This window comes from Alligator mississippiensis, chromosome 2 (assembly GCF_030867095.1).
Source record: "Alligator mississippiensis isolate rAllMis1 chromosome 2, rAllMis1, whole genome shotgun sequence".
NCBI classification, from domain to species: domain Eukaryota; kingdom Metazoa; phylum Chordata; order Crocodylia; family Alligatoridae; genus Alligator; species Alligator mississippiensis.
The window spans coordinates 178,855,875-178,872,115 of NC_081825.1; the positions used below are offsets into that span (position 1 = coordinate 178,855,875).

At 42.2% G+C, this 16,241-nt stretch overlaps 1 protein-coding gene across 1 annotated transcript in view; it reads right to left on the reverse strand.

The window, feature by feature from the left end:
- Positions 1–1,793: 1,793 nt before the first annotated feature.
- The window catches only part of LOC102563927 (acyl-CoA (8-3)-desaturase), a 30,772-nt gene continuing 16,324 nt past the window's right edge, over positions 1,794–16,241 (reverse strand). Inside the window, exons 4-12 of the mRNA XM_006274890.4 lie at positions 14,286–14,387; positions 13,940–14,068; positions 11,869–11,926; positions 11,409–11,485; positions 10,886–10,983; positions 10,312–10,408; positions 8,700–8,779; positions 7,716–7,841; positions 1,794–3,096 (exon numbers count right to left, since the gene is read on the reverse strand). Coding sequence (XP_006274952.1) covers positions 3,045–3,096; positions 7,716–7,841; positions 8,700–8,779; positions 10,312–10,408; positions 10,886–10,983; positions 11,409–11,485; positions 11,869–11,926; positions 13,940–14,068; positions 14,286–14,387 — 819 coding nt within the window. The 3' untranslated portion in view covers positions 1,794–3,044. The remainder of the gene's footprint in view (positions 3,097–7,715; positions 7,842–8,699; positions 8,780–10,311; positions 10,409–10,885; positions 10,984–11,408; positions 11,486–11,868; positions 11,927–13,939; positions 14,069–14,285; positions 14,388–16,241) is intronic.

Genomic DNA, 16,241 nt, shown 5'->3' on the forward strand with positions numbered 1-16,241 from the left:
CCAAGCCCCAGGCATGAAGCAGACCTCCCACATCCCGTGAAATATATTTGACAAGACTCATTTTGCCCTTGTTCTCATTCATGCTTGTATCTGCTTTGCACATGCATTCCCCCATTTTCTATAGTCCAACTAGGAGAGTTCCTGTGATACTCAAATTAAACTTTTAATTAAGGAATTACACACTGGGCATGCCTACATGTGCAATTAATGCTAAGAAAGAGTACTGCACAGTAAAATAGCACAGTAAGCTTTCCCTGAGTGTACATCTACATATGCGTACTTTGGGAGCAAATTTGCTCCCAAAGGGAGCAGTTCAGGGCAAGGATACTCCTGCCCTGCTCTGCTAGTATATGGAAGCCATGGGGAGCTCTAGGCTCCCCCAGGTGCCAGCCCCATGCTAGCATGGGGCACCGGTGCCAGGCCGAGGCTCTGGAGGGTGGGGGGAGCTGTCCCGCCTATAAGGCAGCTGCCCTAGCTGCCTGTTGCCTAATCCCGACTCTGCTTACACACCCCTCCAATTACACCATTCTCATTCCCAATGGAAGATATTAGTACAAAGCCAAAAAGCTAATAATTTGCTATATAGTTCATTGACCTGGGCCCCAACAGAGTCAACAGCATTTCAGACCATGGTGACCTCACAAAGTATCCACATGCTGATTAGCCCCCGCTTATGATTGGAACCAAGTGTTCCTATCACAGGTCCTGGACTCCTCCAAATATTTATATGCAGATAAGGGGCAGTGCAACCTTGTCTGTGTCTACCTCAGTAAGGATGGAGCCACAATAATCATATATGCCAGGCTGAGAGATGGAGCTAGAGAGTGATCTGGGTGAACTGTTTGGGGTCCTGTTTGGTGATGTTTGCCAGACATTTAAGGCTGATGAATAAACAGGAATCACTGGAAATGGGAAAGAAAAGCACTTCTCTGCTGTGGGAGAAAAGAGGAAGTCAAAATATATTCAATGCAGTGGCTCACCATAGCTTGAAAAGGAGTTAGTGCTTGAAGGGGACTGAGCACAATGGGCATAGCCAGTGTTGCCAAATCGGCTTATAACAAGCAGAATTGGGCTTCTTATTTTTTTTAAAGTCACTTTACTTTTTTGAGAGTCACAAGTTGACAGGCACCCCCTCTTTTTTAAATGGGTTGCACTTGTTTGGGGCTTGTTTTTAAAGGCAGTACTGCTTTTATTTCTTGCAAGACTTGGCAACACTGGGCATAACCATATATCTTATTCAGATAGGTTGCATTGATATATTCTTGTGGTAGGGTCCTATCAGTATGTTTGCCCAATATGAGCCATGTGTCTTATAACCGTGCTCAGTGTTGGCTGCTTTTAATCAGCTTCATAATTGGTTTCCATTACTGAGCTCATGCTACTTTTGACAGCAGTTTATTGATAGCCAGTGTATTTAATGAAGTTTCTTAGTATCTGGATGTAAGAGGAGGAGCGCTTTTCCCCCAAGCTGATTGTGGGGAAAAAACCTTATCTTATATTTGAGTAAAAATGGTACTTTAATTTTTCATTGACATCAAATGCATTATCTTATCTCTCAGTTCAGATACCAGAACATCATTATGTACTTTTAAATGTGTTTGAGTAAAATTGGCATTTCTTTTCTTCCCCTGAACAACCAGTTTGGTTTCCTCCCAATTTGCTTGGCTACGTACAGGTGTAATTTCCAAGTCCTCTGCCTCTGACAAAGAAATCTATAGAGTATGTGTAAACGGTGGTACTTCTCATATATTTCCTGTTGTTCAGGAAATGATAGACACAAGACAGTTGAATAATTATTTTTTAAGCTTTGTGGTAGACTATATTTATATATTAATAACTTTTTAACCACTATCCTTTACCCATGTACTGATTGTCCAATAATACGTTTATCAAAATATGTATGACATCTCACATAGAAAAACAACACAGACCAGCTCTGAAAAAACACAAACACACTAAGAGTAAGTAAGGGATACTGTGCACACTCCTAGTGACATAGCTTCTCTAGTTCTCTAGCCCTGTGCCTGAGCTCAACCCATCTGTTGGTTTGTGTTCCTATTTTACAATGATTACAGGAAGTCCATGGGCTAAGTACAGATAGTCAAAAAGCCCAAGGCTGAATCATTTCAATCTTCACAGGTTAGTCTAAGCTGCATAGATTGAACTGATAAGTGAGTGATTACATTCACTTGTGATTCCAGAAATGCAGCCACATGCCTGCAGTGGCCCAGGCCAGACACTAGAGCATACCTCCCTACTCAAGTGGAGCAGAAAGCTTGGGCCAAGGCTAGTCTGTCCACCCTGTGGAGTGGAGAGGGAGAGGTTGTGTGGGAGATGCAAAGAATCCTGGGATGCTGAGAAACTGAGTTAACTTGAATCTGGAGGGGATCTGGGACAGAAGTTCAATAAACCAATTTAACCTAAATCAGTTAAGTCTGATACTACATCCATCCAGGTTTATCTTAAACTAGTTTCAGTCACTTTGGAAGTGATTTATATGCACTGAACTGCTGTTGTGTTACATATTTGAACCAGTTGCCGATCACTTATACCAGTTTATGTGCAATTTCTGTCCTTAACCATGAAGATTTCTTTCTCCCCTGTCCCATCACCAACATTTCTCTGTGTCTTCTTCAGTTGGCTTTTTCCTGTGCCTTTTTTCCAAGTTACAGCATTTCAGAAAGATGTAATATTCCTTAAAATTCTATCACTCAGGCAAATAATCTGGCAGTCTCCTTCCTCCATTTACAGCAAGTAACATGTTAGGAGTGAAAGAGAGGCTACTAAAAGTCCTTTCTCTACTAGGCTCAGGCCAATATCCCATCCATTCATGTCACTAAATCCAGCAAAAGCAGCAAATGGTGACTTGCATTTAGAAAAAAGCTAAATTTAAATATTTTAATCCCCTAATCATACTAAAATTAATTTTATCCAATTCTGCAGTCCCCTAGACAAGGCTTATATATCTCCCAGAGTCCACCATAGTCTCCAATGGTCTCTGCAGCTGTACATTGAAAGGTTCCCCATGAAGAATTGTAGTTTTCTTATCCATGCAGATAGGCATCAAGCCAGTGTTCCCCAGAATCCTTCAAGGAGCTGCAAAAGCAAAATGAGAGAGAGAGCACATCCAATTAATCAGGGGGCTGGAAGATGATATTAATGTTGGAAAGTGGCAATCTGCTTCTTGGTTTCAGTGGAGAAAGTGGGAAGAAAGATGAAAAAATAATGTTGTGAAAGAAGCATTTTTGGAAAGGAAGAGGTGGAAGACAGATTGAACCCATGAGTAACAGGGGGGACAGAGGTGAATCCAGGGGAAGGGGGCATGCAATAGTGCAATTGCACCTCTTCTTTGATTCCTGGTTCACCCAAAGTTTAAAACCAAATGCCTGGTGGTGGCAGCAGCATTTATATGCAGGTAGCAGTGATGGGGTTAATTGATTTCAAGTCTCATTGTAATCTACCTGATTCCTTCTATATGTTTAATTCCACATGTGTTAATGACCCGCTCTCCTTTTTAATGATTTCAAAGTTCAACTAACCAAGCTATAGTTTTTCTGCAAGTCTGCTGTCTGTTAGCTGCTCCTGGATACTATCCTGCTTAACATAATTTTCTGATACTTTCATTCTTATCTACACCTTAGTTAAGCAGTCATGTGTATAGCTTCACTACTGACAGTAGATCCAGTGACAAAGTAAAGCAAACAATGGTTGAGGATGCTGTCCAAGGACTCAAGTACAGAAATCTTCCCTGTACTAATGTGCCCAGAACTGGCTGCAGAATACTGGAAGGAGTCCTGACATTACTATTTCACAGCTTTGCAGTCCTGGCACTCCTATTTCCTGTTTCTGAATTATTTGCTCATGTAGACATGCCCAGTAAAGCACTGAATGCACTGTCAGGGTGGTCAAGAAGGCTAGATTTTGTTTTATGAATCTGAAAATTGGATATATATTTTATTCCAATGACTACAAGATGAATGAAGCAACAACTTTTGATTATTTTTAACTAGGTTGCTGTGGGGGGGTTTAAATACACAATGGGTGCATCTACACAAGACACTATGGCACTGTAGCATCTGTTGGCAAAATCCGTGATGCTACTACTACATTGCCTTAACAACGTACTCCCTTGCTATGGCAATATAGTGGCCAAAGATAGCCATGCACTGCTAACACAGACTCTTTTATACTTCCAATGGGTGCTTCTACACATGCATTAATGTGCTGTAGTTACTGTGTATTAAGTTTAGTACTTGCATAACCAAGCACTAAATCAACACGCAGTAACTGGTACTACTGCGCAGTAGCACCAGCGCACAGCTTTTTAGTGACACTAACTGTGCAGTACCCTAATACTACTGCACAATAGCATGTTAGCATGGGTTGTGCCCTGCACACTACTGCACAGTAGAATTAGGCTACTGCACAGTTAGCATCTTGTGTAAATGCACTCAATGTAAGATAGACCAAATTAATGAATATTCGAATACAATCACACATTTTTTAACTTAAACAGAATAATATAGCCCTAGGCTCCTAACATATTATTAAGGCCTCTAGTTTCTTTTTAACTAAAGAAAAATGTATTCTGTTATGTGATGATGTATCACACACACCATCTTCACCATCCTTTTCAAAATCCTAGATCCGCCCATGTAGGGGGACCATAAAGTTGGCAAAATAAGTGAATGAGAATGGAATGAAAGCAAAAAGGGGAGGAGTTATGGTTTCCCTGAAAAAATTAATATAATGGTACAGAGCCAGTGGGGGTTGAGGGAGTTGATGGCAGAGAGAGACTGAGGAGGGACTTGGATGTGAAGGGTCACCATGTAGACAGAGATTCAGTAGAGCTACTTGGTCAGTCAGGAGAGGGGAAACCAAAAGAGTTCACATAATTGGAAAAATGTGGACCAAGAGAGTGGAAGAACATGAATGGTTCCTTTCATCTGAATAGTAGTGTCAGGACTCCTCCTGGTATTTTGCAGCTAGTTCTGGGTGCGTTAGTACAGGGAAGGTTCCTGGTTCTTGAGCCTTGGGCTGTCATTCTCTGAACCATTATTTGCTTTACTTTGTCACTGGATCTACTGTCAGTAGTGAAGCTATACACATGATTGTCTGCAGAATCAGGGCCTTGATTAAGGTGTAGTAAGTATTAAGAATGAAAGTAAGTATCAGAAAATTATGGCAAGCAGGATAGTATCCATAATAGAACATTTTCATTTCTGCTGGTTGTACTGGTTAAAATAAAAGAGGAAAGGAAAAATAAAAGCCTCTTTTTTGGACCAGCTTAGAGTTTATGATATTTCTGAAAAGTTTTCAGGAAAATTGAATTTAAACAATTGCTTAGTCTTCTGTCTTTTCACATATTTTGCTGGTCATTTAAATAAAGGATTAAGTTTTGGGTTTTTTCATTTTATATTTTCTTCTGTTTCTGTTGTACTGCATCGTATTTCATGCTTATATTCCTTTTTTAGGTTTTCATTTTTTGATATTGGTTCTGGAAACTTTTTCATCTGTGGATGTCAAATTCAGAGTATTTATTTGGAGGATTTTTATTTATTTGTTTGTTTATTTATTGTAGCATTGCCTACTTTGGGTAATCTGCTTCTATGGTAATTTTTTATCAAAATCCAACAAATTCCATCTATTAATTACATTTTTTAAAATTACTGCATGAGATTAATTAAATTCAAATGTAAAATGCCTTAATAGTTTCTATTAAAATGTATAAAATGTGAACTATGATTTAGCTAAAAAATGAAGGCTGCTTTCTGTTTGTTGTGAATTCTTTTAAAATATCTTGAACTTAAGCTCTATGTTTAATTTAAAAAGGAAGAAAAAGATTTCTAATTACAATCAAATGAAACATCTCTGAAAAAAATGACAAGGTAGCCATATTTTCTTAATTTCCCCTTCTGTCATCTCTCTATCTATATTTCCTAATATATACTTTTTGGATCAATTATCCTTTCTATGGACTTTAGGAATTCTCCTGCCAGTGGCCCAAATCCATTTTGCATGTGAGCTGGCTACTCAACCTGCAAGGTGCCTACAGAAAACAAATCGCAGTTTAGGGCCTAAAGATATATTTTTCAAAAACCCCTTAGAACCTAGTTGAACTGATTTGGGCTCCAAACTGCTCACAGCACTTTTTAAATTGGGACTTTGAAGAAATTAAGAAATTTTGTCAATGCTATCCAAGAAATTAAGATGATTTTGTAAATGTTTTCCTTTGGGTTTCATTTTAAATACTCAGTGAAAAAAATTAAGTAACAATGACTGTCGTTTATTTTTAATCCCCTTCTTGGTTTTACATGGAAGTTGAACTGAAATATCTGTTTAGGCACCCTACTGTCCATTTGCCAAAGTATTTACAGGAGTGGTGAATATTACACTCAGTGTCTGCATCCAGATGAGCAGGAAAGTGAGCTTGCGTAACCCAAATAGTAGTGCCACTAATGTGTGCCAGTACTTTGTGTTGCAGTGCATGCCCCCCCACATGTAGACCTTGTTGCAGGACAAATTGCCCCGCTGTTAGCCAACTGTCTGGTCCCAGCTCCTCCTGGCTCTCAGCCAGGCTCCATGTGCTATGGGCTGGCACTGGCTGGGCACAGGGTGTCTCAGTGTGGGACTAGCCAACAGGCACCCTGCACCCCAGCTAGCTGGGGAGTGGTACACAAAGACAGGGGAGCAGCCAGCCCAGAGCTGCCTTCTCCCGTTTCCCCACATTTGTCCTGGCTCACAGTATTTTGGCATGCTTTGTGCCTGTTTACTTTCCAGAGGGGTTTTTTGCTACCGGGAAATTCCAGTAGCAACTTTGCCCCCACACTGCAAATTAGCAGCACCGTGCACAATTTAAGAGATTTGTGACACCACAAACTACATATGCCTGCAGGTGTGGACACAGCCTGTATTTGCAGGGAGTTTCACAATTGGTAACCTTCTGGCCTAACTATTTATACACAGCTTTCCATTAGGGGTATTTAAGAGGAGGCTAAGCTTTTTTTTTTTTCTTTTTAGGGCAGACAGCAGTTTCAGGTATTTAGGACTAGTTTGAAAGTTTGGAAGGTATTGATATTTGAGGTCTAGAGAGCAGGTCATACAAGAAAAGGCTGAAAGACTTGGGACTGTTCAGCCTGGAGAAGAGAAGACGCAGAGGGGACTTGATGGCAATCTGTAAGTATATTAGGAGCGTACATGAGGGCCTGGGGGAGCATCTGTTCACCAAGGCCTGTCAGGGGAAAACAAGAAACAATGGGCACAAACTGATTGAAGATTTCTTCAGACTCAACATAAGGAAAAACTTATTTACAAGTTGAGTGCCAGCGGTTTGGAACAGGCTCCCCCAAAGGTGGTACAGTCACCCACCCTGGTGATCTTCAAAAAGCATCTTGACGCCCACCTTGCTGGGGTCATCTGACCCCAGCAATCATTCCTGCCTAGTGCAGGGGGGCTGGACCCAAGGATCTGGTAAGGTCCCTTCCAGCCCCTAACATCTATGAACCTATGATAATACAATCTGGGGCTGAACAGATGACACATAGTGAAAAGGTCCACATCATAGACCCTAAAACCCTGAGTTTCTGAATCCCATCTACAGACTAATTTCTCTGTTAACTCACTTTAATCCTCTCCCAAACTTCTCCTACATTGCAGCTATTGACCGTGCCTAGCTATGCTCTATAGTCAAAACCATTCTCTTAATTGACACTTACTGCAAAATGTCTGCAAAAGCAGTAAGTAAAGTCTTGGATTTGTACTCAATGCCATGCGTGGCACAGAGGGATTTCACCAAGGGGGCCACCTTCCAGTAGTTGTGTCGAGGCATCGTAGGGAAAAGGCTGTGAAGAGAAGAAGAGAGACAAGACTTTGCTTTCCTCTTCCTATTTGTCCCAAAAGAATCCCCTCTCTCCCAATGGTACCAAACTGATTAAACATAGGAACATAAGAAATGCCATTTACTGAGTCGGACCATAGGTTCTTCTAGCCCAGTATCCTGTCTCACACAGCAGCAGAGTTAATGCTGGAAGAGGATGAGGTACACAGAGAGTGAAAAGGTTATGTCCAATATTTTCCATTCCCTGCTCCTCTCCTACCAAAGCTTTCAGCACTCAAAGGTTAAAGAAGTTCTGATTCAGAGGCTGCACTCTTACCTATCATTAATGGACCATACCTCCAGGAATTGTTCCAATCCCCTTTTGTACTTGGTTAATTTTCCAGCCTCTGTAGCATCTTGTGAAAATGAATTCTACAAGTTGATTACATACTGTGCTTAAAAGAACTTCCTTTTATTATTTTTGAACCTACTGCCTCAGGGTTTAATTTTAGGTCCCCTAGTTCTCATATTGTGAGAGACAGAAAATAATAAATCCCTATTTACTTTCTCTGCACCATTTCATAATTTTGTAGAGAAAAATTCTATCCTATTTTGTCTCTTCTCTGCAGAAGTTCCTCAATATGAGGAGAGCACTAGTCATCCTCACTGCTTTTCTTTTTACCCTTTCTAGTTCTTCTATATCCTTTTTGAGCTGTGGAAATACAAACTTCACACTGTTGTCCAGGTGTGGCCACCCCATACATATATAAAGGAACATAATGATACTTTTCCCCTATGCATATGACTTCTCATTTGGGTGCTGGATAATCTTACTCAGAGATACCCCTTACATCCCCATTTCTCTCCCCATACCCATACTCACTGGTGCTCAATTTGGAAGTTCAGGTGCCCAGTAAACCAGTCATTGAACCAGGATTGGTTCACATTGCATGTTGCCTGAAGCTGGGAGTAGAAAATAAAGAGAAACAAACATTCCATTTTAATTTTGTCTAGACATCAATATAATTGAGCACCTGCCCTTCACGCACATTTTCCCTTGCCTTGAATGGATATCTGATATGGGGGATTGGAGCTGTCATTCTTTTGAACATAGGAACAAGGTCTGGGTGAGAATGATATGCTGCAATATGAGATAGTTATTGCCTTAGCCCACTGGAACTAATGGAATTGCATTTTCTTCAGGATCTATATAGATCTGTCTATAAAACCCCATAAAAGGTTTACCTCACAGCTCCCATTTGAGTAGGCAGGAAAGATGTACATTGAAGGATAAGAAATAGTTATTCTGAATTCTCTCCACTATTTCAGCTGGAGCAGAATTAATTATGTAATTATACCGGTAGTATATTTATTGATATTTATTAACCCACATATTAATGAAAAATGATCCCCTAGTGTAGATATGGTTATTTTAATATAATAAAGGGCTTAGTCTGTCTCTGTGTGTGTCTGTCTGTGCGTCTGTCTGTCCGTAACACTTTTGGGCAACTGCGCACGCTCCGCTTCCTCAGGCAGGGAGGGAGCCACCACCACCACTGCCTCCTCAGGAGGAGGTGGAGGCAGGCGGGTGGGCGGAGGGAGGAGCCGCCACTGCTGCCACCATCGCTTTAGGTGGAGGGAAGCCCCACTGCTCCGTGGGAGGAGGCAGAGGCAAAGGAGGGTGGGTTGGGGGGAGGAAGCTACTGCCACCACTGCTGCCACCTAAGGCACAGAGAAGCCCTGCAGCTCCATGGGAGGAGGCGGGAGGGTGTGCGGGCTGGGGGGTGGGAGCTGCCACCACTGCCTCAGGCAGAGGGAAGCCCTGCTGCTCCATGGGAGGAGGTGGAGATAAGTGGGTGTGGAGGAGGGAGCCACTGCTGCCACCTCCTCAGATAGAGGGAAGTCCCGCTGCTCCACGGGAGGAGGCGGAGGCAGGAGGGAGTCACCGTGCCAGAGGCTGGAGGAGGAGGCAGCAGCAGCGGAGGCACTGTTTACATGGTCGGCCCCCAAGGGTGAGTGGAGCATGGGAGAGGGGGTCATGTAAACACTCCCTTAAACACTCTGTCATTCATGATGGGCAATTGGCTAGTACTTTCATTTTGTTCCTTATTTCACTACATCACAATTCCTCAAATAATAATTAAAAAAAAAATTCCATCCAAGATGAATCCAGTTATTTCTCCTTATTTGGGGCAAGCAGGGAAGAATTAATATTAGTCAAGGAAAATTTGAGGAAAGTTTTGTCAACTTGACAACAAGTTTTGTCACTGAAAATTAGGAAAGTTTTCACAAAAAATATCACATTTTCAAATCTATTTGTTAAAATGCATTTGCTACAACTGTCCTTTAAATTTGGAGGCCCATTATGATTTTTCATCTGCATCACAGAAAGAAACCCCCAGTCCAAATTAGAGTTACAGCTCCTAGAACAGGAGTCTGTGACTTCAAATTCACATCTGCAGACCCCAAGTGTCAAGGAGTGGAGAGGATCTTACCTGAGTAGATACCCAGTCCAAGTTCCGATCATAATCAATGTGCATTGGGATGTGATTCATTTGTGAAACCCAGATAAACCAGGTGCTCTCTAGGTACCTGAGCAGACAAATATACATACACACATATACAAATACAACCTTCATTGCCAATCTATTCCAAATTGACTGTTAATAGGTCCATTTTCTTGCTTGGAAAAACAGTGATTTTCTAGTAGCTGGTTCTAAAAGTAACATTTGTAATACACTGGAAAAATTCCCCCACCCAAACTCAAATCATGTTTTCTATTGATTATACAATAACATTACTTTGTAGTGCAGGATTTTCAATCCCATCTTTTCTACATCCCAATTTTTGGTGGCTCTTTGCAGCATCACTACATTTTTACGAGAGAACATCACTCAGTGACCCACAGTGATTCCCAACTCCTTTCTTGTTTGACTATAGTTAACTTAGAAATCAACAATGGAGGTGAATAGTCTTATATTATTCCTTCCAATATTGAAACTGCTAAAAGTGACAACAGGCAAGGGATGAACTAGCAGCAAAATGGACAAAAAAGGCAGCAAATATTACCTGGCCAGCCAGTAGTATGCCATGAAGCTCTTAAATCCCATTAAGGGAACATACATAAAACAGACGCGGATGTTGTAGGTTACAATCAAGAACAATTCCTGACAAAAGATTGAAAGAAGGATTCATCCACATTGCACTCTCCTTCTCATTCTTGCACAAGCCAAACTATGGCACAAAAATGTGTTCTTTGTAATATACCATGTCTCTCAAATGTAGCTCCACTTGTTTCCCTGACCCAGTGGAAGTCAAGCCCTAGCAAATGTTCCTGTAATCTCCAGTCACCCTTGCACATGGTAGCTCTCATCCATCAACTTTTATGTGACTGGGGAACCATATTCTCACAAAAACTGGCTGAACCATATCCAGTTCCATTAAAACAGGCCCAGGCTGACTCCTACATTCTAGACCCCATTATCACTTCCCATGTATGATGAGGATTGCAAGGGGACAGAGGTTAATAGAGGAAGGGATATACTGTGGCTACATTTTGCAAAGGTTTCTGAGTAATGCTCAGAATACTTACCAACCACTTCCTTCTTTTGATTGAGAAATAGATTACAATGAACTGGAAGAAGGGAACTAGGAAAGCTGGGGCCAAAACTGGAGGAAAGAACAAGAACAATATATCAATCACATCCTAGAATCATTAATCACAAAGAAATCTATTCCAGCTTTTTCTAACATGTTTCATCTCCCCTCTTACTCCATTCATCCTCCCACCTCAAATTCTCCTCCTTTTCTCTTTCCTTTAACAACTTTTTATCCCTTATTTCTTTCTCTCTTACAGTTGCTGCATACTACTTTTCCAAACAGACATGTGCAGGTTAACAAACCTTCCCAATCCATACTACTTTCCAAAATACTAAGATCACCCATCAGGCTGCAACATAAAAGGAAATATTTCTTCTCTTCCTCTTCAGAGGAAGCTGTAGTCAGTCCTAGGAGAGGTCCTCAAGTTACTTCAGGAAACTGAAGATACTCACAGCTGAAGTATTTGTGTTGATGATTATAAGGCATGAACTTCTTCTTCTTTTTTCCTAGCTACAAAAAGAGACCAGACCATAGTGGGTCACCTGGGCTACTGAGAGAATTTATCAGACACTTCCCAATCAGTCCTCTACCAACCCATCTCCACTTTGCTATTAATCTTCCCAAAGAGGATTTTTAAGGTCAAAGAGAAGAAGGAATACAGAAAAGCAGCACCATGAGGTGCTGATAAAGCATTTACATGACCAGGTGGGTATTTGAGGGACAGCTCTAAATTGGTTCCATTCTTTCTTAGCAGGGAGGCCTCAGAGGTTGGCGATGGGCAAGTGTCACCATCCTCTCAGAATCTTTCCTGAGGCCCCCCAGAGCTCTGTATCATTGCCCCTACTATTCAATGTGTATACGAGGCCACTGGGCAAAACTGTGTACAGTGAGGTGTTATCAGTATGCTGATGAAGCTCAGCTCTACCTCTCCTTCTCTTCTGACCATCATCCCACAGTCTCAGTTCTTTCCTAGTGCCTGGCTGCAGTCAGGGACTGGGTGCAGGTGAACAACTGAGACTGAATTTAGATAAGCCAGAGATGATGGTGGTGGGCAGACCACTTGACTTAGTGGGAACTAGGACACACTTATCATTGATGGGATCCAGTCTCCCCTTGTTGTTCAGGTTCACCTTGAGATGCTCCTGAATCCTTTGCTGCACTTGGATCTTCAGGTGGTTGATATAGCTTTCTCCTGCTCCATCTAGTAAGAAGGCTGTAACCCTTTCTTTCAGACTCTGATCTGTTCATTGTCAACCATACCTTTGCAACCTTAAGGCTAGACTGCTGCCATGTATGGCTGGCTGCCCTTGAAAACCATCCAGAAGCTGCAGCTGGTGAGGACATGGCATCCCCTCTTCTGACAGGAGTGGGTCACCAGGAACAAATAACTCCAGTGCTCCAGAATCTGTACTAGTTCCCAATATCTTTCCAAGTATAATTCAAAGTTCTGGTTTTGACCTATAGGGCCCTAAATATTCTTGGCCCTACATGCCAAAGGGACCTTGCCCCTTATGCCCCATGGTGATCCCTAAGGTCAGCAGAGGGCAACCTCCTCCACATACCATCAGTAGGTCAGTTCTGGTTGGTAAAAATGTGAAGGAGGTCATTCTTGGCAGTTATTTCCTAGCTCTCTGGAACTCTCTCCCTCTTGAGACTCACCAGAGCCCAAACCCGGACATCTTTTGTAAGTTCTGTAAGACTTCCTTATTTGGGCATTTACCAACCAAACCTAGGACAAGATGCTGTTTGGGAATCTCTGTTTTATCTTGATATTCTAGTTCCCTTTTAAGTTGTTGCTGTTCTCTTGTCACTCTCTGTTTTTTTAAGTTATTCGGCTTGCTTACTTTAAACCACCCTGAGCCTTTGTTTAGATGAGCAGCATGTAAATCAAATAACTGACTAGGCCAGTCACAGTCTATGTGGCATGCTCTCCTTCTTTTCCCATGGCTTTTGCAGTACTTTCTGCCTGGTAGCTTACCTTCAGCAAGAGAGATGGAGAATGCTCACAGCCTGACCTAGTCCCTAGCCTGGAAATTGTAGGATTTTCCTGGGAAACAGCAGATGTGAAGTCAAAGTCTTTCAGGCTCACTGTTGCTTGGAACCTAGCTCTCCAACTTCCTGGGCATGTGTCCTAACCACTAGGCCAGAGGCCCCTTGTCACAGTGCTTACTTTACATTGAAGTCAGAGCTGCTGTAAGCTAGTTATACTGGTCCACCCAGTCCTCTCCCATGTGTGACCAGTAGGACATGACTTGACCGAAGTGTATATGTTTTCCTATTGAGAAAATAGGAGTGCTATGTACCACCCTGGCAGAACAGAGTATCTCTAAGGCAAGCCAAGGGAGGCATAGAAGACTCTAGGAACCAGGCACTGGAGCCAGGCATGACAAACTGATGTCTGTTCAGAGAGAATACTGGACATTATTGTGATACCACATCTAACAGCCTTCTAGATTTACCTCTTTTTTTCCCATTATATCCTTTCAGTAGCCTGAGAAGTTATCAGACAATTCTAACACTCACCTCTATAGAAAGTGTCTTTCCCAAGGAAAACAAAATAGGATGCATGTTGAGATCAGGATCCTTGCGAAAGCAGTTCGGTTTTGCATGGTGCTGGTTATGCAGGTGATTCCACCAACTGGCCACCATTCCCTATAGGAAAGTCAACAGCCAGAGGACTTAAACTATCATGCTATCAAATATGCATTTTGCCATTTATTCACTGATCCAGGAGAGCTGCAGAACATTCCCTCCCTGCTTCATTTAGAATAAAATCCCCCAAAAAGGATGCCGCCTGAATCTAGGGCTTCCCACATTTGCTGAACAATTCTGATCAGTTCTGCAAAGCATTCCCATGTTTGACACATACCTTCTGAACACCCATTACAAGGATGTGAAGAAACCGGTTCCATGTAGTTTTGCTGACGACTGAAAAGTGCCCCAAATCATGTTGAAACCAATTGATCTGGGCCTGAAAGACAAAAGAATCACTGAGGAAAAAGAGCCAGGGCGATGTCACTGTGAGCTTCCCATGTATTCAAACCCAGAAACATCTTCCCCACTGTTTACTACTTAATACCACCCTCTGCATCCCACTTTGGGAAGAGCACAATCTGATATCCTGAGTACAAATCCCGAGAACACCCTTTCCTTTCACTTTCACTCTGCTGTCTATACATGTATTTTTGAACTAGTAAGGTTGCAGAGCATAAGACACTCTTTTTGTGGACAACAGTTGAGTAAGGGGCAGGGCTCGGGAACTTTAGTTGGCCTATAAAAAAGAAGTGTGCTGCTCCTTCTGAGTATTAGTAATTCCAAAGGGATGAGCTAGATATAGGAGAAATATCCAGATCTGTCAGTTCTGACAAGTCCTGAGCTCCAAAGCACTTCATATTCCTATGGGAATACATGGGAATTTTGGCTTGCAAATGTGTGCCATGAACTCTGGACAGAAAACAATAAGCCCCATTCTTGATTTGGCAGGAAGACTGCCATGAAGGAAGCCATCTAGTGAAATGGAGTAAGGAGGTAAATGAGCTGCCAATACCAAATCCACTTCCTCAAAGATATATTTCATGTCCACTTCTTGGAATAGAATCACTTCCAGCAGCAGTAGTCTGCTCACACAAGCTCCTCTTTGGAAGGACTGGGACTGAAATAGACCAAAGCTCTCTATACTGAGTACAGCTGCATGATGTCCCAAGTTTTGAATCATAGAATCATATAAAATTAGGGATGAAAGGGACTTCAGGAGGTCTCTAGTCCAACCCACTGCTCAAAGCAAGACCAGCCCCAACTAGATCATCCCAGCCAAAGCTTTGTCTAGCTGGGTCTTAAAAACTTCCAAGGATGAAGATTCCACCACTTCTCTGCGTAACCTGTTCCAGTGCTTTACTACCCTCCTAATGAGAAAACTTTTCCTAATATCTAACCTAAACTTCCCTTACTGCAACTTGAAACTGTTGCTCCTTGTTCTGTCATCTGCCACCACTGAGAACAGTCTAGCTCCATCCTCTTTTGAACCCCACCTTCAGGTAGTTAAAGGCTGCTATTAAATCCCCCCTCAGTCTCCTCTTCTCTAGACTAAATAAAGCCAGTTCCCTCAGCTTTTGCTCGTAAGTCACATCCCCCAGCCCCCTCACCATTTTGTTGCCCTTCACTTGACTCTCTCCACATCCTTTATGTAGTGGGGGGCCCAAAACTGAACACAATACTCCAGATATGGCCTCACCAGTGCTGAATAGAGGGGAATAATCATTTCCCTTGACCTACTGGCAAGGGAAGGTTAGATCATACTAACAGAGGTTAGCATGGCCAACACCCCTGTAGAGTTTACTGCCTTGTGTCAGGCAGGAAAAATCTGACCTTAAGGAAAGTGAGTTCCTTCAAACTTCCTTCTCAACATAACTATAACTATACTGAGCAATATGCATTATCTGCAGAGTTAACCAGCATCGCTGTTATTGTGGTGTGATCACAGAGTCCTGGTCCTCTATATCCACTACAGAGGTCTAGAGAGACAGTAATAAAGATCAGACAGTCACTAGAAGGGGCACTAAATTAGAATCCACACTGTGGGGGCATGTACCTTTCTCTCTCACTACAAGGTGTCAAAAGGGAGTCTGATTCCTCTCTTTAAGAAACAAAAGAGGGAAAAGAAAGCAAGGGAGGAGTCCCCAAACTTTCAGAAAGTAGAGAGAGTCAGGGAAGACTCTGCAAACTGCAGCAAGGAAGAGACAAGCTGAAATCCAGTGTAGCTTGGAGACCATAATGAAAATGACTCTGTTAGAGTAGTTTGACTGTGAGAAAGCAAGCAGCCAGCATC